This window comes from Hyla sarda, chromosome 2 (genome assembly GCF_029499605.1).
Source record: "Hyla sarda isolate aHylSar1 chromosome 2, aHylSar1.hap1, whole genome shotgun sequence".
NCBI lineage: Eukaryota > Metazoa > Chordata > Amphibia > Anura > Hylidae > Hyla > Hyla sarda.
In genome coordinates, this window is record NC_079190.1 from 233,711,223 (window position 1) to 233,734,286 (window position 23,064).

Here is a 23,064-nt window from a genome sequence, read left to right on the forward strand (position 1 = left end):
TAAAGATGGCTTGCCAGACTGTGAAATCACTGCATTATTTATTGTTATTGCTCTCCATGCATGATTAGTGGATTGCAGATGACACCTAGGGTGTATTGACACATAAAGGACAGGCAGCGGTTGTTACGGCATAGTATTCAGTTTACCTGAGCTTACCTCAGGAGCGCACAATAAGAACCACTGCACTAAGAACTGCCAGGTATGAATATATACAAAGCCTTATAGAAGAATCACTTGCTCTGGGGAACATTGACATGATAGGGTGAGGCAGCACTAACCCTGATCCTCGGGCCTACACAGAAGATCTAAATCAGATAATCTGGGTTTACAACCCTAAAAAAAGTGAACAAAAAAAGATGAGACCTTCACCCTGACATGTAGAACCATCTAGATTGGCTCTAAGATGGGATAGTTGCTACACGTAATCTAGGAATGTCCCATGGTGTCCTCTTGCCCCATGTGTAACAATTTACCTCTGTATTTCCTAACTATACACTACCTTCTTTACCTACTTTTTCCCTGCTACTGTACCTACATTGAATGCTACCTCTTATAGGCGGCACCAGAGAGAGAAAGCTCTTATCTTTCTGGGAAAGAGCTACTTTGCATATCCTTTTACAAGAAATCAGTGAAGACTGCACCAGGATACCGGATAGACTGTCTCTAGCCTTGTACAGTGGTGTGCTCGAGTTCAGTAGGTGATGATATGAAATACCTTATAAACACTGTTCATAACCGACTGTACAAAACTTGCTTCCACTTTCCGGAATTAGCATAATACTAATATTACCTTTCCACTGATCTCGCCCCTTTCCATCCTAATTTTTGTTTGTTTTCTCCTTCCTTTGCCTTTGTTATTAAGATTATGTATCCCAGTCGGGAGCAAACTGTCGAATTTTGGACTGGCTTATTTCTAGTTGCCTATACAGTTCAGGAAGTTCTGGGTATTGGCTTGTGAGCCGGATTATACTGAATTGATACAATTTATCAAGTTAAGTTATCAAATTGTAATCTAGAAAATTGGATTAAAAAGAAATAATCTCTTTCCCTGCTCTATAGACAGTAGTCCCTATTTTTAGGTACACTTCTTTGCATGCCACAGGGCTGTAGCAACACAGTGGAAGTGGCCTAGGCAGGACCAATGCCTTCTTTATTCACTACTCTCACTTCTCCTTTTTATACAAGAAGTCTACAGTGACTTCTCCCTTTCTTATTCGAAAACATGAATTGCAACTCTGTAATGTATACCCTTTGAAAATTCTGGTACATTTAAGAGAAAATAAGACAATTTCATATACAACTGTTCATTTCAGGAAATGTTATATATTCTACTTTCAGGAAATGTTATATATCTACTGTCAGATAGTTTTAAAGAATATAATAATGCCCTATTTTTTAGAGTGCAGTGATACACAGTTCGGTTTAGTTAAAGAGATTTTGCAGGAAAAAATTTTTTTTTATATATCAACTGGCTCCAGAAAGTTAAAGAGAGTTGTAAATTACTTCTATTAAAAAATCTTAATCCTTCCAATAATTATCAGCTGCTGAAGTTGAGTTGTTCTTTTCTTGCTGGCAACAGTGCTCTCTGCTGACATCTCTGCTTGTCTCGGGAACTGCAGAGTAGAAGAGGTTTGCTATGGGGATTTGCTTCTACTCTGGACAGTTCCAGAGACACGTGTCATCAGAGAGCACTTAGACAGAAAAGAACAACTCAACTTCAGCAGCTCATAAGTACTGAAAGGATTAAGATTTGTAATAGAAGTAATTTACAACTCTGTTTAACTTTCTGGAGCCAGTTCATAAATAATTGTTTTTTTCCCTGGATAACCCCTTTAATGAATGATGTGGCTGAGGGGGTGAAGGGGGTTCAGAGGCTGGAATAAAATGGCACAGGGGGCATCAGAGGGGGAATTAAATGACACAGGGGGGGGTCAGAGGGGAAATAGAATTGCACAGGGGGAATCAGAGGGGGGAATTAAAAGGCAAAGGGGGTAATAAAATGGCACATGGTCATCAGAGGGGTGAATGAAATAGCACAGGGGCATCAGAGGGGGAATAAAATGGCACAGGTTGCATCAGAGGAGAAAAAAATGGTACAGGCGGCATCGGGGGGGGGGGGGGGGGGGGGGGTGGCACAGGTGGCATCCGAGGGGGAATAAAATGGCACAGGGGGAATCAGAGGGGGGAAATAAAATGACACAGTGGCATCAGGGGGGGCCCAGGGGGACATAAGAGGGGGAATAAAATGGCACATGAGGCATCTGAGGAGGGAATAAAATGGCACAGGTGGCATCAGAGGAGAAAAATGGCACAGGTGGCATCAGAGGAGAAAAATGGCACAGGTGGCATCAGAGGAGCAAAAAATGGCACAGGCGGCATCAGAGGGGGGGGGAAATGGCACAGGTGGCATCAGAGGGGAAATAAAATAATACAGGGGTCTTAGAGGAGGTATCAGAGTGGGGAATAAAATGACATAGTGGGATCAGAGGGGGGAATGAAATGGAACAGGAGGCAGAGGGGGGGGGGGGGATGGTCCAGAGGAAGTACTAACAGAGTACTAAAGCCTCTAGTCAAAAGTACACTTACCCCCAATAAAAGTATCATATTTCGCTAATATTGTCAACACTAACATTTCTTAATATTGCATTCACACATATAACATTTTGGTTCCAACATCTCTTTCTTGGTGCATTAATATTTTTTGTCAATGTGTATATACACTTACATTTTTTTATATATATATTTTTTTACATATGCTGTGGAAATTGTTTTGCAATAGGGCAATGGAGCGCTGCTCTATGTCACCATGATAGTGCTATTGCTACCCTGCCCTTTGTTTACTATTCCTCATTGCCAGGTTTGTTATTACTGACCTGAACAGGTTTCTATAAGTCATATACAACCATCAATTTTGAAATACAAGCTGTAACTTAGGGCTGGTGTAAGATAATAATGTACTTATTTTTATGGTGCTGACATATTCGACAGCATTTTACAAAACTGGTTGTAACTACTCACTACCCCAATGGGGCTTACAATCTAAATTCTGAATTAACCTATAAGTATGTAATAGAGTGTGGGAAGAAACAGGAATACCTGGAGAAAAGTCACGCACACTACATGCAAATGATTGCCATGGTTAAATTCAAAGGGGGTATTCCGGGAATTTTTTTTATTTGACTATGCTACAGGGGCTGTAAAGTTAGTGTAGTTCATAATATAGTGACTTTAACTGTGTGTGACGGTTTTCTCACAATTCTTATGTGATTGTCACCCCAATATTTTTTAACAGCATACAAAATGACTGCTGTCTCAGATTTTTCCCAGCTTGCAATTCGGTCGAGAATTGACTCACTAGTCAGCTGATGACAGTAAGCCTGTCTGCTTCAATGGGTGGAGGGATCAACTAATACAACAGCTGTAGGCATCCTGATTGAAGACCACAGGTCTGCAGCTCATTTATGTTTCAATGGGTGGGGTAGCTGATGTGTGGGAAGGATGGAAATGGTATCATGGGATTTGCAGGCAAAAAGAAAACTGAAAACAGGAAATACAAGTTCACAGAAAGCTAGCCACAGTGTTATGGTAATCTGACAGCATAGCCATTTAACCCAAGACAAGCACGGATCCTTCCTAAGCATGTCCATTACTGTCTGCCAGGTATGTACTAAAATCACCTTATGGTGGATAACCCCTTTAAACCACACCCAGTAAGGGTGTTAAGAACTTCAACCGGCTATGTCGAATGACTGGAGGGGGTCTTAGCACTTAGACCCTGTCCAATCTTAACTTTTGACATGTCTAAGCAACATGTGAAATGCTTAATAAAATGGCATTAATGCATTAAGATGGTGTGCAAATAGAACCTTGTTATTGCCAACATGGAAACATAAGCCTCCCCAGATATATACTGTACATAGTTTCTTTATGACTATGTCAGCTTATGTATAGATATTAAAGGGGTACTCCGGTGCTTAAACATCTTATCCCCTATCCAAAGGATAGGGGATAAGATGCCTGATTGCGGGAGTCCCGCCACTGGGGACCCCTGGGATCTTGCATGCGGCACCCCATTTGTAATCAGTCCCGGAGCGTGTTTGCTCCGGGTCTGATTACCGACGACCACACGGCCGGCGGCGTGTGACATCACGCCTCCGCCCCCGTGTGACGTCACGCTCCGCCCCTCAATGCAAGCCTACGGGAGGGGGCATGATAGCTGTCACACCTCCTTCCGTAGGCTTGCATTGAGGGGCGGAGCGTGACGTCACACGGGGGCGGAGGCGTGATGTCACACGCCGCCGGCCGTGTGGTCGTCGGTAATCAGACCCGGAGCGAACACGCTCCGGGGAACTAAATACAAATGGGGTGCCGCGTGCAAGATCCCGGGGGTCCCCAGCGGCGGGACTCCCACGATCAGGCATCTTATCCCCTATCCTTTGGATAGGGGATAAGATGTCTAAGCACCGGAGTACCCCTTTAAAGGGGTGCTCTGGTGGAAAACATTTTTTTTTTTAAATCAATTGGTACCAGAAAGTTAAACATTTGTAAATTACTTCTATTAAAAAAATCTTAATCCATCCAGTACTTATCAGCTGCTGTATACTGTATACTGACCACAGTGCTCTCTGCTGACACCTCTGTCCATGTCAGGAACTGTCTGGAGCAGGAATCCCTATAGTAAACCTATCCTGCTCTGGACAGTTCCTGACATGGACAGAGGTGTCAGCAGGGAGCACTGTGATCAGACTGGAAAGAACTACTTAACTTCCTTTGTAGTAGCTGATAAGTACTGGAAGGTTTAAGATTTTTAAATAGATGTAATTAACAAATCTGTTTCTGGTGCCAGTTTATTTGAAAAAAAAAATAGTTTTCCACTGAAGTACCACTTTTATATCTATAGTGTATACTATATATTTATAAATTTATATAGTATAGTGTATACTATATATTTATAAATGCGGTAATAAAAATGGTCATGTAAATGTCACAGGATCTTCTGACAACAAGAAAGCTCACTGATGTTCTTGAGAACAAAGGGGGTGATTTATCAAAACCTGTACAGAGAAAATGCTGACCAGATGCCCACAGCAACAATTTAAAAAAAATAAAATAAAACTCTGAAAAACGAAGAAATCTGATAGGTTGCTATGGGCAACTGGTCCACTTTTCCCTCTGCATAGGTTTTAATAAATCTCTCCCCAAGTCTGTATTATACTTCCATGTTATCCTTCACTTTGGGACTGCTGTCCAGGAGATTAGATCCTGGCATGATAAGTTGTTATCCATAGCAGGGGCGGACTGACCAGCCGGTCCATTCGGACGTGGTCCGAGGGCCCGGCCGGGTAAAGGGCCCGCTGCAGCTGCTGAGGATCCAAAACACTTGTCCCGGATCCCCAACCAGACAAGCGCTACTTTCCCTGATGTTATTTTCTATGTAAATATCCCTGCACTGCTCCTGCTCTGCGTATCATTAGCAGAGACAGGCAGCAGTGCAGGAATGAAGGGTAACTGATTGATGGCTCCGCCCCCAGCACAGGAAGAGGACAGAGGGCGAGAGCTGACAGGCCTCCCAGGAGCACAGAGCGGCCGCTTCATGTGAGGTGAGTGATGTCCCTGTGTGCTGCCTCTCTCCCTCCTGACTAGCAGTATAACCTGGGGCTGGGTGATGTGTAAAGTAGCAGCCCAGTGGGGTCCCTTTCCCTCCTCCAGTGTCCACAGGTCACCAACAGGTCACATTACCAGAAAAAATGGCGGCAAAAATGGTGCGGTTTAACCGCGATTTTTTTTAAATCGCGGTAATACCGCACCATTTTGGCCGCAATTTTTCAAAAAATTGTTCTGGTAATGTGACCTGTTGGTGACCTGTGGACACTGAAGGAGGGAAAGTGACCCCACTGGGGCGACAACATGTGAACACACTGCTTGTTTATTTATCATTAACCACTTATGGGTAATTCACATGTACAGGATCTGCTGCATATTTTGCTCAGCTGATTTTGCAACCCATTAGCTTCAATGGGTAGCAAAATAAGCTGCAGAAAATATACAGCAGTTCTTGTACGTGTGAACGTACCCTAAGGGCTCATTCACACGTACGGATCCACAGCGTATTTTACGGTGTGGATCCGCCGACAATGGAACCTACAGTGCTGACTCCATCTGTGCCTGCTCATAGTGGCAATCCTTTGCTTCGAGCAGAGACGCTGCGGTGTGTGAGTCACCACGTACATGCGCAGTGTTGTTCGCACACATCGCGGCCTCTCCCCCTGCTCCCTGGGCTAGGCTTAAAGCAGCCACAATGTGTGAGAGTATACTGCACATGCGCATGTTGACTCGCACATCAAAGCATGTCTGCTCATAGTGGCGGATTGCTGCTATGAGCCGGCTCAGATGGAGGCAGTACTGTAAGGTCCGTTATCGGCGGATCTGCACAGTAAAATACGCTGCGGATCCGTCTGTGTGAATGAGCCCTAAGGACGCAAGGCGTACATGTGCACGCACTGTGCCTGCTTCCACTGTGTTTCATAAATCATTAGCTGGAACCCTAATGCTGTACCGGACTATTCCTTTAATGTCTGACATCGGCCAGACATCACCAATCCGGCCAATGTCAGACATTAAAGGAATAGTCCGGTCCGGCTATTCTTATTCTATCCTGCCCGAGCTGCAACAAAAGTGAAAATAAACTTTCACTTACCTTCCTACATTCCCCCGGAGCTCCGCTACTGCTGATCGGTCGGCCAGGCGGTCTTCTTCCTACTTCCCTTAGCACGAAACATCACACGGCGCTTCAGCCTAACATGGCTGAAGCGCTGTGTGACGTTCTGGGCTAAGGGAAGTAGGAAGAAAACAGCCCGGCTGACCGATCAGCTGTAGCGGAGCTCCGGGGGAATGTAGGAAGGTAAGTGAAAGTTTATTCTCACTTTTTTTTGCAGCCCGAGCAGGATAGAATAAGAGTAGTCCGTACCGGACTATTCCTTTAACCCTTTAGATGCCACTATCAAAATTGATGGCAGTGTCTAAAAGTGTTAAAACGCATGTGCTAGTCAGTTAGGAAAGCTGATCGGGAAAATCAGAGTCCCAATCAGCTGAGTGGAAGGCTGAAGGGGCCTTACCTGGCTTAGTGCTGTCAGATCGTTGCTCCAAAAATATAGGCAGCCTGTATAAACAGAACACAAATAACACTGATCAATGCTGTGCTATAGTACAGCATTGTTCAGTGTTTGCAAACAAAAGGTTTCATGTGACAGTTCCCTAAAGGGACTTAAAATGGTGAGAAAACTTTAATATAGGACTCAGGGCTTTTTCATTTTTGCACTTTGATTTCCTCCTCCTCATCTTCTAAAAATCATAACACTTTAAATTTTCCACCTACGGAACTATATGAGGGCTTGTTTTTTGCGCCACAAATTTTGCTTTTTAATGACATCAATCATTTGTCCAGAATTGCTGAGTTTTGGTCACTTCATATACCTTTATATATTAAAATTTATAAAAAAAAAAAAAATGATCAAAAAGTCCAATCTGAACAAGAATGGTACCGATAAAAACTACAGATCATGAGCCCTCATACATCCCTATACATGGAAAAATATGAGCTATAGGGCTAAGAGGATGATTTGAAACATACACATTTTCCTACAAAAAGTTAAAGTAGTAAAATAATAAAAAACCTATATACTGTGGGTATTGTTGTAATATCATATTATTATCAGAATGGCCCAGATTTATCAATCTCTGTGTGAGAGAAAAAAATAGAATGATTTTTCCACAGCGACCAATCACATCTCTGGTAAAGTGAAAACTGAGCTGTGATTGGCTGCTGGGGGGAAATTACTCCACTTTTTCTCTCACACAGTTTGATAAATCTGTGCCAATGTGTCATTTTTGTGTAGTAACACCTCCAAAATTTGCAAACTGCACAGTTTTTAAAAGATTTGCCCCACAAATATTATTAGCTTTTGCCATATATTTTATAGTAAAATGAGTGATGTAATGACAAACTACCTAGCTAGTTACCTGGATACGTATATACCTGGCTACCTAATTACACACCTACCTACATACCTGGCTGGCTACCTACCTACCTGGCTAGTTACTTACCTACATACCACACTACCTAACTACCTAGTTAGCTACCTACCTGGCTACCTACCTACCAGCCCTTTTGGGCATTATAACAGTTCAGGGCCTATAGCTGGGGAGATTGTGTAGAGGATGGGAGGGCACTGTAAAAATGCAGAGTGTAACATGTTTGTCTTACATATGTTTCAGCTTGAAGAAGTCGACATGGCGATCTGATACGGACAGAGAAGAAAGCGACACTGATCAGAACAAAATGTTGATTGTGAGTCCTCAAATGTAACTGTAATAATTTATATGGTATACACATCCTGTGTACAGCTGGTGTCTATCTCTATATGGCCCTGTATATAATCACTTATATGGTATACAGATCCTGTGTACATTTGGTATCTACCGCTATATGGGAACTGTATGGGGGAATACTGGTGTGTGTTTAGTGGTTTTAGTTCAGTACAGTATGTTGGTATAATCCAGTTATTGTGTGGTGGTATATAATCCCTCCTTGTATACAGGTATTATTGGTCATGGAAAATTATCTTACCTACGTTATATATATTTTATATGTAGAAGTGGTGCATGAGGAGGGATTTGGGTAGAATAGGGAGCAGAGGTGTGGCCAGGGGCTGACTGGGGGCCCTTTCTTTATTTGGTCCGGGGGCCCTGAGTGTTGTCAGTCCGCCCCTGATCCATAGTAATGTCACACCACAAGTTCAGTGGGCAATCACTGACATTGATCACTGATCTTGATTATGTATCCTTGTTTTGTGTGTTTAGGCAGTATCACCTTTCTGTGTTAATAGGAATTTATGTACTTTACCTGCATCATTAAAAGTTTAGTTATGTGCCATTTCTAAATGTGAGCACCCCATTTTTAGTATTGTAATTAATAGCCTATTCAAGGAATTTGCACCTGGGAATTTTGATCTTTTGTCATTAGTATGTCTTCACTTTTTACTGTATTTTTGTCTAGGTAACTGCGAAAAAGTGATTTGTACAGAACAGGAAGTCTTAGCTTATTATTAGGCCTAGTGGCCAGACTGAAAACTGCAATATTTCAGGATTATCTTAAAGACAGAAAAATGGAAGTTTAGAAAAAGCCAAAAAGTCTTAAAAATATAAACTTTACATAAAAACTTGATTTAAATAATATTCAATTTTCTGATCACAAATTCCCTTTAAAAGAAAACTGACAGGCTGTTCATCTGCACTAAACCCGATATACTGGGTTATAGTGCAGGTGAACAGCATTAAAAGAGTAGTTTAGTATTGAAAAACTTCTCCCCTATGCTTCGTGCGGTGGTTGAAACGCCCCCTTCCTGCAGACTGACAGGATCCCGTACAGGAGATCATGGGGGGGGGGGGGGGGGGGGGGGGTCCGAACGGTCGGAAGCCCCCATGATCTGAAACTTACTTCCTGGGGATATCCTTTAAAATGTGGAGTCACTTAATTATGTACTAATGAAGTATAACCAGTGTTAGAGGTCTTTATTCTTCTAGTTGCATTGTGCAGCTCTCTGCAATGGAGGCAGGAAGCGGACTTGCCATGCTCCCCTGCCTCCTCACGTATTCCCCGCTGTGGCCTGCCCCATAATGAATATTCAAAACTATTTACTCTCAAGTCGCTATGACCCAACAGCGCAGAGCAGAGTACAGGGGCCTGCAGGCTCTCACATCCTAGCGATGTGAGAGAGAATAGTTTTGATTATTCATTACAGGGGCAGGCCAGAGCAGGGAATATGGAGGAGGCAGGAGAGTGCAGCAAGCCGGCTCCCTGCCTCTATTGCGCAGAGCTGCGCAATGCAACTAAAAGAATAAAGACCTCTAATGCTGGCAATACTTCACTCATTCAAGTAAGTGACCCCGCATTTTAAGGTTGTTCACATGCACTATAACTCAGTATATTGGATTAAGTGCAGGTGAACAGCCTGTCACCATGGGACCACATTTAAGGCTATGGGGGGGGGGAATTTATTATTGTATGAATAAATCTAGTGATTTTCAACGCAGTTTACCTGCGTGAATGTCACGTGTACTTGCTCCAGATTTATCAAAAAGGCACATGTATAAAATAGCTAAATACCTTACATCTAAGTAAGTTTTAAAGTGTGGGGAATCTGCGAAATTGCAACAGTTTTTCATTAAAAAAAAAAAAATTAAGCATCAAAACAGGCTCCTACGATCACACATATGTCATTAGGTATATACTGATAGGATACACAAGCTAAATGTAAATCTATCACATTACATAATGTAGTAAATGTGATCTTACCATACAAGTTTTGCCATCCAGCTGCCTATTTTTTTCTATGAAGAAAAAATCCCTTGGTAAAGAGACCACCCTGCTGGACCTTGCATCTTGACATACATAGTTGCTATATGTAATACAGAAACTATCCTAGGATGGGTTTTACACCATAAGGGTCTATGCTAATCTATGTTAGGCTTGGTAGAACAATGGGAGGTATCCAGATGTTGCAGCCACTGCAAAACCACCCTGTTCACACTTTGCATCTTAATGCAGTTTTTTCTACCGAAACTGGGATTGGTTCCAAAAACCTATCTATATACCTTTTCTCTCTTTAGGAATAAACTACATTTGCTTTTTTGTGTAGATGCTTATCGCTTCTAGGGGTACTTCAAGAATAAATACTTTTTCACAATCTGTATATTGGCACTTCATTCTTCAAGTGCTGAGCTCCTGACACAGGTAATGGCATCGCTTCATTTATTAAGAGGTCGGGCATATGAGAGAACAGTTTTGTTTTCCAGATACCCACTGCACTCTGTCTCATAAAGACAATTTTTTTTTATTTTGTTCTGAGAAAACTGTTTAAAATAAATTCAACTAGTGCTATTTGTATTTCTTTGCAGCTTTTTGCCAGTGTCTATGCCAGTAAGCCCAGTATAAATGCTCCTTTAAGCAGTAAGGCCATACCGTGGGGAATACACAGCTTTTACTAAACCGCTATTGTCCAACCTGATGAAGACACAAAGTAAAGCGTTCTATTAAGAAAATCTTGAATCTGAACATTACCCTACCTGCGCAAGCCATTTGTTGCTATTAAATATATCTTTTTTATTTTTGGTTAATAAAAAGCTATCATAATACATGATGAATACATAGCATTTACATCTAATATTTCAATGGTTCGAAGAGATTTATTATAATGCTGACATGTTGGCATCACACAGGTGATAGCTTTTATAGCACATGCAATGCAATATTCCATTAAAACAATAAAAATGTAAATGTAACCAGGCAAAGATACTACCAGGAATCATTTTCAGCTATCATGTAACTTGTTTTACAATTGTAATTTTTTTCTTTACATCTATAAAGCATCGGCCATGAAGAAACAGTCACCTCCTTTGTCCCGGTATCATATACTGCAGTGCCTATCCATTGACCATGAGAGGTTTATTCCACTTGGTGGATGCTATGGACCACTGTGCCGAGCTGAAGACAACTCCCAACCTCCCTCTCTACTGCCTCTCCCATTGAATCAGCTGTGGCTTACACAGTGCAAATCCATTATCCAGCATCACTAGAGGGAGCGAAGACTGTAAGGAGGGGTTGAAGCAGAGTGCGGCAGGAGAAGTGAAGGAGAGAAAAATGGAGGGAAAAGGCAGGGGAAAGAAACAGTAAGAAAAAAGGCTGAGGGTTAAAGATGGAGAGGAAGGAGCAGGATCTTGGTGTTAGGCTTCACGACTACCCCATATGACGTAATGACTTAATAATAAATCCATATATTCCCATTATATAAATATTCCACTCTATAGAAATTTCAAGACAAACCATTCAACCAAAAGTACAGCATGAAATGCATAGTCTACAAATATACTTTAAACCTTCTCTGTCCAACTGGGCAAAATGTTCAATGCAAAGCATTCACTATACCCAGATGTGGATAGATCTTTCTACAGAAACCCCCTCTGTTTAATGCATATCTTGCAATGCAGATATAAAACAGAATGAATGACCTTACTGACAAGCCTCTGTAGTATGATCTACATCTTACATAAACATGATACTCAACATGCGCTACATTCACCGGTACAGCAAACACAGCCATGTAAAGCATGCACATCTTATATAATCTATGGAAAGAAGCTTCAAATGATATTCATATGAGTTCTCAAACATCAAAAATAGTATATAATAATAATAGGATATAAAATAATAATCACATTTCTAGCTTGTAAAAGAATACAATCAATCTATGCATATATCCGCCCGCCATCCACAAATATGCACAGAAAAGTCCACCATTCCCTTGTGCCCTTTCTACACACATTCACACACAGCACTCACCGCACAGCCATCTGCAGGAGAGTGTGAGGATAGGGGAGTCAGCAGCACAGTGTAGCTGAGTGTGTATGTGTATGTCTCTGTACCAAGGAGTCCTGCAGCTGCTAACTGTGCAAAATACATTACAAAAGCAGACACCCTCCCCCCAGACCAACTGTGACGTGTGCATGGGCAGATTAACCTGCTGTATGCTGACAATTGGTGGATCACCCCCATATGGAGCATCAGCACCTTGGAGCTGTTTCTTAAAATAGCAGCACAGCAGCCGCATCTCTACTGTTATTTCATATCCAAAATCTACATTCCCTCCTGATAAGTGTCAGACACCATTTGGAGGCATATACTACCCTCCTGTGACAGACAGCATCCTTTGCTTTTTCATTGACTAGTGCAATAAATGCATACTATAAACTTCAAATTGAATAAAAAAAATATATATGAAAACACCAAATGTCTTACTCCTTTATAAACCATGTTAAGGAGATGTTTGTCAGGGAGTGTGTCAGAATCATGAATGAAGCCAGTGTACAGGATGGGGATTTGCAGGAAGAAATGTCAGTCACAGATGAGGATGAGCTCTCTTCTGTACCAAAAGCGTTTTCTCTGCTGATAACCAATAGGATTTTGCTGAGAGCTCCCCCTGCCTAGTAACTGAATCCTACAAACCTCGGAAATCTTTGGTGAAGGATGTGGTTATATAAAGAGGGCTATTTACAAATGTTCAAAACATATATTTACTGACGTGTGAATGTCAGAAGTACTTTGTTTCGACAATTGTTCCTAAATGTTTACAATACACAGAAGTTGTGCTCAAAGGTTTGCATACCCTTGGAGAATTGTCAGATCACTCAAAAATTGCTCATATATGGTCATGCTGATTCTTTACATGACTTTTTTATGTGTCTTGCTTCTGTATTCGGCTCACAAATCCCTCTGTTCTGTTGCTCACTCAATCTGACATCCACTGCTCAGGAAGAGGGTGTCCCAGGCAAGCACTGAGGCTGGCTTCACACTGCAGAATTTCTGGGCAGAATTTCTACCGGCGATAGAGCCGGCAGCGCTAGGACCGAGCAGACTGCATTGCTGCCCCCATAGACTGCAATGCATTTCTGGGTGGATCTTTTGGGAGATCTGCTCAGAAATGCATTGCCATCTATGGGGATGGCAATGTAGTCCATACGGTCCTAGTGCCGCCAGCTCGATCTCCGGCAGAAATTTTGCCCAGAAATTACACAGTGTGAACCTAGCCTGAGCCTGATAGATGCTGTGATCAATACTAATCATAGCACCTAAAGAGATGGCAGCCAGAGCTCCACTCAGCTACTCCATGGCTGGCTCCAGTGACCTTCTTCTATCTGCTTTCTGGCAGACCTTAGAAGTAGATTGACGATATTATTGATCGATGCTATGCCTCTGCATAGCACTGAATAGTAAAAGCAATTAAAAAATTGCTATAAATAGTCCCTGTGGTGACTTAAAAATATGTGAGAAAAAGTAGTAAAAAGATTTTAAAAATATAAATAAGCCCCTCCCACAATAAACATTAACCCCTTAAGGACTCAGCCCATTTTGGCCTTAAGGACTCAGACAATTTAATTTTTACGTTTTCATTTTTTCCTCCTCGCCTTCTAAAAATCATAACTCTTTTATATTTTCATCCACAGACTAGTATGAGGGCTTGTTTTTTGCGCGACCAGTTGTCCTTTGTAATGACATAACTCATTATATCATAAAATGTATGGCGCAACCAAAAAACACTATTTTTGTGGGGAAATTAAAACGAAAAATGCAATTTTGCTAATTTTGGAAGGTTTTGTTTTCACGCCGTACAATTTATGGTAAAAATGACATGTGTTCTTTATTCTGAGGGTCAATACGATTAAAATGATACCCATTATTATATACTTTTATATTATTGTTGCGCTTAAAAAAAATCACAAACTTTTTAACCAAATTAGTACATTTATAATCCCTTTATTTTGATGACCTCTAACTTTTTTATTTTTCCGTATAAGTGGCGGTATGGGGGCTCATTTTTTGCGCCATGATCTGTACTTTTTTTTTGATACCACATTTGCATATAAAAAAAACTTTTAATAAATTTTTTATAATTTTTTTTAAAATAAAATGTATTAAAAAAGTAGGAATTTTGGACTTTTTTATTTTTTTTTCGTTCACGCCGTTCACCGTACGGGATCATTAACATTTTATTTTAATAGTTCGGACATTTACGCACGCGGCGATACCAAATATGTCTATAAAAAATGTTTTTTACGCTTTTTGGGGGTAAAATAGGAAAAAACGGACGTTTTACTTTTTTATTGGGGGAGGGGATTTTTCACTTTTTTTTTACTTTTACTTTTACATTTTTTTACATTTTTTTTTACACTTGAATAGTCCCCATAGGGGACTATTCATAGCAATACCATGATTGCTAATACTGATCTGTTCTATGTATAGGACATAGAACAGATCAGTATTATCGGTCATCTCCTGCTCTGGTCTGCTCGATCACAGACCAGAGCAGGAGACGCCGGGAGGAAGGAGAGGGGACCTCTGTGCGGCGTTATGAATGATCGGATCCCCACAGCAGCGCTGCGGGCGATCCGATCGTTCATTTAAATCGCGAACTGCCGCAGATGCCGGGATCTGTATTGATCCCGGCACCTGAGGGGTTAATGGCGGACGCCCGCGATTGCCGGCGGGTCCCTGGCTGCGATCAGCAGCCGGGATCAGCCGCGCATGATACGGGCATCGCTCCGATGCCCACGGTTATGCTTAGGACGTAAATGTACGTCCTGGTGCGTTAAGTACCACCTCACCAGGACGTACATTTACGTCCTGCGTCCTTAAGGGGTTAAATAACTTTTTTTATTTTACAAATAAAAAAATAAATAAAAAAACTAAACATATTTTGCATAGCCACGTGCAGAAATGTCTGAACTATTAAAATAACATTTTAATGATCCCATACAGTGAATGGCGTAAATGTAAAAAAATGGACAGGATGGCTTATTTTTGGTCATGTCAGAAAATGTAATAAAAAGTAATCAAAAAGTCAAATATACATAAAGGTCGTACTGATTACAACTATAGATCACTGTGCAAAAAATAACCTCTCATAAAGAAGCATATTCAGAAAAATAAGAAAGTTATAGGGGTCAGAATAGAACAAATTAAAGCATACTAATTTTCTTACAAAAAAGTAAAAAAAAAAAAAAAGTAACAGGCAAACATGTAACCATGGTCCGTTTTAATCATAGTGACCCACAGAATAAAGAAAACATGCCAGTTTTACTGTAAAGTGCACTGCGTACAAAAACGAAACCCCCCAAAATTACGTTTTCTTTCAATAAATAATACATTTTGTTTGGCACTATAAATTTCATGGTAAAATGAAAGGTGTCATTATAAAGTACAATTGATTGCGCAAAAAACAAGCCCTCACATTGCTCTCTGGATGGAAAAATAAGAGTTATGCATAAAATGCGAGGAGAAAAGCGAAAACGCAAAAAGGAAAGGTGGCTGTGTTCTTTGGGCCAAAATGAGCTGTGTCCTTAAGGGGATAAATTGGTAAGTACAGGGACACTGGCATTTTAAGAGCAGCTGTGGCTGCTGGTAATCGACGTGCTTGCGCAGGCATGACCTTGACGTCACAGATGCATTGCTGTCCCAGCTGTTCTGCTGCAAGCGATGAGTGTCTGGAGGAGGGACATGGGGATCTGGGGAAGCGGACAGATGGGTCCGAAAAAGGGGAGAAGGGGGTCTTAAGGAGGGGACATAGGAATCTTGGGGGATATATGGATCTGAAGGAGGGGGGCAGATGGGTCTGGGGGGCAGGGGCAGATCCAGAGTCTAATCTCGGGAGGGGCACAATCAGAGTATCGTACGGTGGTTGACATGCCCCCTCACATAGACTTGCATTGAGTGGGCATGGCATGATGTCATGTCCACGCACCTCTTGACATCACACACCCTCAATGCTAGTTCCAAACACTGGGGCAGTGGACTACCCCTTTAAGTATGCAGCATAGTCCCCCCCCCCCACATTAGGTTGGCAGCATAGTTCCCCCCACATTAGGTTGGCAGCATAGTTCCCCCCACATTAGGTTGGCAGCATGGTTCCCCTGACATTAGGCAGGCAGTATAGTTTCCCCCACATTAGGTTGAAAATATAGTCCCCCCACATTAGGTTGGCAGCATAGTTCCCCAACATTAGGTTGGCAGTATAGTTTCCCCACATTAAGTTGGCAGCATAGTTCCCCCTTATTAGGTTGGCAGTATAGTTTCCCCACATTAGGTTGGCAGTATAGTTCCCCCACATTAGGTAGGCAGAGGCCCCCACAGACATACAGCCTCCAGCCATATACAGTGTATGACTGGAGGCTGTATGTCTGTGTACTGCCCCACCTCAGTGCTTTGACCACAGCTCCACCGGTCCGGGGTCATGATATACTGCTATGGCCTATAGGCCATGGCAGTAGGGCCCGGGACCAGAGGAGCAGTGATCGGAGCACTGAGGTGGGGCAGTACACAGACATACAGCCTCCAGCCATACACTGTATATGGCTGGAGGCTGTACGTCCAGCACGCGTCCTCCTCCTGGAGGAGGACATAGGGGTCTGGGGGACATAGGGGTCTATAGAAAAACTTAGGGGCCTGGGGGGACAGAGATCTCTGGTGGAGACAGAGAGGTCTGAAGGAGCCAAAGTTAGAAGAAACAAGTTGTGTCAGTATTATTTTCAGGGGAACAATGTATGGCAGGGATATATTTTAGGGGCACATTGTGTCAGTATTTTATTCAAAAGGGACAGTTTGTAGCAGGGTTATATTAAAGGGGCAAAATGTCAAGCAGGGTTATAATGGTTATTGTCTACATAAAGAGGAGGATCAGCTGACAAAGTGAGAATGATGTCCAGGCATTGAACTTTGGAAAGATGGAGCTGGAAGAAGTCCTGTAGTCTGGACCAGATGAGGATGAAGAAGATAAAGACCACAGAGAAGATGTCATCTATGAGTCACTGTTATCATGGTGTATCCTGCCTGACTGCGTCCCATCAGTGCTGTAGTCACTTGTAAACATGATGAAGATCGGTGGTGGTCCCAGCAGTCGGACCCTACTAAAAAAAAAAAAAAAAAAAAAAAAAGAAGGGCTGCTTAGTCTAATATGCACAGGCTCATTTCTGGTCCCAGTCTGGGCCTGCACTCAAGCATATTGTAACTGGGATTTTTTGTGGCATTGGTACAGTAAAGGCTTCTTTCTGACAACTCGACCATGCAGCTTTTTTTTTGTTCAGGCATGATCGTATTGTGGTTGAAATAACCACAACATTTTTTGGTATTTCTCCTAAGGCTACCTGTGGGATTGTCTTTGTATCATGAACAATTCTCCTGGCAGTACTGACTGAATTCTTTCTTGGTCTACCTGACCTTGGCTTGGTTTCAAAAGGTACCAGAATGTTCCACTTCACAAGTGATTGAACAGTATTGACTGGCTTTTTCAAGGCTTTGGACACCTTTATATAGTTTTTTTCCCCATTGCTCAGTGTCTAGCCTACTCAGTGCATCCAATTGATAGCTAACAAACTCAATGACTATCTATACACATACATTAATTGCAAATTAAAAAGCCACAGGTGTGGGAAATTTACCTTTAATTGCCATTATAACCTGTGTGTGTCACCTTGTGGGTCTGTACAAAGGCCAAACAATAACAGTAAGTAAACTTACTTTGATGATTTTTTGCAATCATTATGAATTAAAAGAGCCAAACAACTATGTGATATGTAGCCTAACTTCCAATGAGGAGTTCGAGTCCTGCAGAAGACTAAACAAGTTCAATCTTCAGACAGAATCCTCTGGAGAAATCCCAGAGCTGCACTGTACTGAATAGGACAGCGCTTAAAGGAAGATGGTCATCTGTTCACCCACACTAAACTCAATACACTAGGTTATACTGTGGGTCAACAGGAGACTAAGTGGTTAATGGGTTAAATACATGCCTGCAATCCAGAAAGCCATCCCTCCGAAGATCCACATCCATGTTCAGTGAATTGCCTGCTGAATATTCATTGTCGATTTGAATATTTATTGTCGGCGCAGCGCTCACATGACCCGCGACAATGAATATTGAAATCGAGCTGGCGGGCCCGCCTTCAGCGCGCAATTCACTGAACATCGATGCCGATCTTTGGAGGGACAGATCTCCGGAGTGCATGTATGTATTTCACCCATTAACCCCTCATTGGTCTCCTGTTCACCCACACTATAGCCCAGTGTATTGGGATTAGTGTGGGTGAAAAGATGACAGTTTTCCTTCAATATAAGCGCTGATTCTAGAGAAGGCTGCTGCAAGCAGAATATGCCCATAAATTCTGTCCAAATTTAGCTTGCTGCCTCCTTCTCTAGAATTTCTGTAGTGTGTCTCTGGCCTTAATGTGACACAAACAACTTCAATGTGTATAAGAATTTACTGTGTTAAACTTACACTACACATGATTTTTAAAACCTGTTGACCAGTTGCCCATAGCAACCAGTCTTGCTTGCTTCTTACATTCTCAAAAAGGCCTATGAAAAATGAAAGAAGCAATCTGATTGGTTGCTATGGGCAATTTTGCCTCTCCAAAGGTTTTGATAAATCTCTCCCATAGTGTTTTCCAAGATGGCCACAAAGGCTCATATTTAGTCTCATCTAACCAGAGAACCTTTTTGGGTTTGAGTAGTCTGCCACATGCAGTGTTTTTCTTGAAGCAATTTGTGGTCAATTTTTTTATTAAAAAAAATCATTCAGTGCAGTACGCAGTAGTGACCCTATGCCTATGGACTCATTTTTCCATCTTTGCTGAATCTAAGATTAAGGTCCTCCTTACTGAGTCTGAGAATTTTGGTGGGTGGCCTCTCTTGTAAGGTTTGTAGTTGTGCAATATTATTTCCATCTTGTTATGGATTTAATAATGCTCTGAGGGATATTTAAAGTTGGAATATATTTTTATCAAACAACCTTGATTTACACTTTTCTAAGACGGTCTCTGACCTGTTTGGAGAGCTCCTTTATCTTTATGGTGCTTGCTAAGTGACATTGCAGACACCCTCAGAACACATGTATTTAAACTGACACTTTGTATATAGGGTAGCCGCATTCAACTCATTTTTTGACTTCTCAAGTGAATGGAGGTTTCATAGCTAAGGGTGTGAAAATATATATGGAGTTTTGCTTTGTGTATTTACTTATGTCTGTATTTATTTGTTAATCAATGAATTTTTTTAACCTACAGAAACTATTTGGACTATTTTGTTAGGTTTATTACATAAAATGTAAATTATAGTTACTTTTAATTCCAGGTTGTCATGAAATAAAAAAAAGAACACACCTAGGGATGGGTATTTTTGTGAGGCACTCTACAGTATATTGGCAGCAAATCAGTAGCTAGATAACAAGGGAGCCATATAATGTTGTTTAACAGAGGCCTGATGTTTAGTTCCTACAGTATAATATGTACCCCTGGCACACGCCAAAGGCTATTTATCTTTATTACAATGATTTAAGTTATTATAGTGGCCATACATTTTCAATAACTGTTGGTCAAACCCATGCATATGAACATTCGTCACTCTAGGAGAGGGGTAAGCCGCAGCCAGGCAGTACCTGTCACTGGCTTATTCCTCCAAGAACAATAGGGTTGTGTGAAGAAAATCCAACATGCCTGACCCTTCTTTTCAACGGCATTCTCTACTGATTAATGTTGAAGGCTGCCATAGGTCGTAGACAGATAGCCAAAGGCGGCAGGTTAGGCCAACTTTTACCTAAGGTGTATGGGCACATTTAGATGCATCCACTCAGGTGGAAACTAAGGTCCTCCTCAATGCAGTGAAAATACAAAAAAACTAGTTGTGACAGGACCATGGGGGTAATGGTGTGTAAGCTGTCAGGGATCTTGCTGAGGTCTTAAAAAAAAAAGACACTGGGCAGATTTGCTAAAACTGGCTAATACTTAAAGTGTACCAGTCAGATCCAACAAAATATTTTTTTTTTTAAATATATCACTTAGTACCTAATTCTGACCATGTACATCAAATTTTTATGTATCTAGCACCTTTATTTTTTTTTATTACACTTTTAATTTAGCTCACTAGTCTGATTTCCTCTCAAAGGGAGGGGGTGGGGCCTCACTGTGCAGGTCTCCGCCCCCTCCCTCAGTATGCTGTCTGCTCACATCTCCCCTAGCATTAGCAAAACTACAACTCCCAGCTTGTCCTCACTGACAGTAGCGGGACACAAGCTGACAGTGGGAGGATTTTTCCTCTAGCTGTGAGCCCTACGCTCACAGCTGTCAATCAAGGAAGTGTGTCCATGACATAGGTGATGGTGCACGGACACAGCAGGACTAGTATGTGTCCAAGCAGGCAGGGAGACAGTTGCTTGACTGGCTTTTTCAGTAAGAAATACTGAAAAATTCCTAATGAAAGCAATTGCAAAACGTGTTGGTTTTGCATGCTTTACAACATATCAAAAGTTTATGTATCTGACAGTGCCCATTTAAACAGTCTACCCTTAGCCTAGACAGACTAACAACTTGGAGCATTGTTTACGGTGGCTCATGATGTTTGGCAAATTTGGTACCTCTGTAGACAAGCTTTACACTACCTACCAGTTAGCTTAATTTATGCCAAAAATTGGGCAAAATGTGCTGCAAGGCATGTAAGCAATATTTGGAATACTTTGATTAAAATTTCTGGTACCTTTGGGATAGTAAATGTACCCAATTGTCTCTGAATTGATACTACTTTATAGACTACATTAAGTGTTATATAACATAACATATAAGACAACACAGAACTGATCAGAGTAACAGGCAAAATACATTTACAATACATATACATTTTTTTCCCGCTGATATCGTGCATACTCACCATCATCACTAGTCCAACAATGCAATCTGTTTCATTCTAGAACAGCTGCATCCATGCATTCCATTACTGTAACGACATGTCATGTGATCTACAGAACTGACCCACAGAAAATGACTGTTTAGCAGAGGACATGCATTTCAAAGCAGAATTCCGCTTGGAAATTCTGTATTGTAAATAGAGACAGAAACAGCAACAAAAAAAAATATTCAACCATTTGGTTAATAGTCTGATGTACTCCCACCCCTGTTGCCTTTATGAAAGAAAAACTGCTGTTGTATATACAGGTAGTTGCCTATGTATGGTTCATTCATTTACCTTATTTGTTGTCTTTCAGTTTACTGTTTTAACTTTTTGTTATTGTGGTGACCCACAGTATATGGCGGGACCACGGGGTGTAGCAGTGTAGGTGGTGGGGCCAGATGGTATTAACCCCTAGGGCAAGATGTTGTTAACTCCTAGTGTTCGTGACGCCAGAGTTGTTTTTGGGTACCGGAACCACACGAACAATATCTCCGCTATTCCAATGGCTAGGTAGTCCACAACCAGTTATGGTTTGACGGAGGCTTTAGTGAGTTAAGACAAATGGAATTATCTTCACAGCTAGGCCAGATTCCCAGAGAGGTGGCCACTTTTGACTATGCATATTACATGAACTTATGACTTAAGGTTAGTCAATTGTCATGCATGGTCAAAATGTCATGTTGTACTGTACTGTTGACTATGCATATAACATATTAACCCCTTCCCACAATAGGACGTATGCATACGTCCCAGCACCCAACACGTTCGCGCAATGGGACATATGCATACATCATAGCAATCTCCGGCACTGCCGCGGGCAGCGCAGGAGATCAGTGGCGGGACCCGGCTGTCAATCACAGCCGGAGTCCTGCCGCAGCTGCGATTGTGCTGATCCCAGTAGCATTAACCCTGTAGATGACGTGATAAATCCTGATCACGGCATCTATGGTGTTGACAGGGGGAGCGCTCTCCCCTGTTCACCAACGGCGGCACCGCGATACGATCGCGGGTCGCTGTTGGTTGCTATGGCAGCAGAAGGTCAGATCATGACCTCCTGTCTGCCTGCTACGGAAGCCTGTGAGATCCAGCCAGGCTGTGGTGTGTGCAGCTGATCAGGTCATACTGTGCTGCAGTACAAATGTATTGCAGCATAGTATAACCTGTAAAAGTGTAAAAAAAAAAAAAAAGTTCTTCCATAAAAGTATCAAGTGTAAAAAAAAAATTAAAAAAATGCCCCTTTCCCAATAAAAGCCCTGTATTATCACCAAAAAAGATCAAAAACACAAATCATATACATAATTGGTATTGCGATGTCCGTAATGACATGTACTATAAAACTATAATGTTAATTATCCTGCACGGTGAACGCCGTAAAAAAAAAAAACATTAAAAAAAGCGCAAAATTCATAAATTTCTGTAAAAATAGCAGAATAAAAAAAAATATCGAAAGGTGGCACATATCGCAAATATAATACCAATAAAAAGTACAGCTCATCCCGCAAAAAATAAGCCCTTACTCAATGGCGTTGGACGAAAAATAAAAAAGTTACGGCAGTTGGAAAATGAATGGCAGAAAAAGAATTTTGCTAAGAAAAGGAAAAAGAACATAGAAAGCTATATAAAATGGGTATCGCCATAATTGTGCTGACCCACAGAATAAATATAACATCACTTTTACCACACAATGTACACCATAAAAAAATGCCAAATTTTCCAGCTTTTCACAATATTTTGGAGTT

The 23,064-nt window shown here is 41.5% G+C and overlaps 1 protein-coding gene across 9 annotated transcripts in view; it reads right to left on the reverse strand.

The window, feature by feature from the left end:
- The window catches only part of LOC130355860 (CYFIP-related Rac1 interactor A-like), a 58,048-nt gene that overhangs the window by 34,139 nt on the left and 845 nt on the right, over positions 1 to 23,064 (reverse strand). For 4 of the 9 annotated variants that reach the window (XM_056556631.1, XM_056556633.1, XM_056556638.1 and 1 more), the window contains exon 2: positions 21,305 to 21,400. The exons of 3 other annotated variants lie outside the window; for them this stretch is intronic. Coding sequence is in view for 1 of the 6 variants with exons in the window: in XM_056556630.1 (XP_056412605.1) it covers positions 7,116 to 7,159; positions 10,355 to 10,371 (61 nt within the window). In the remaining 5 variants the exon portion in view is untranslated. Of the gene's footprint in view, positions 1 to 7,115; positions 7,160 to 10,354; positions 10,382 to 12,397; positions 12,496 to 21,304; positions 21,401 to 23,064 lie in introns of those variants that run through there. 2 more of the 9 variants (XM_056556630.1, XM_056556639.1) reach the window with 2 other exon arrangements.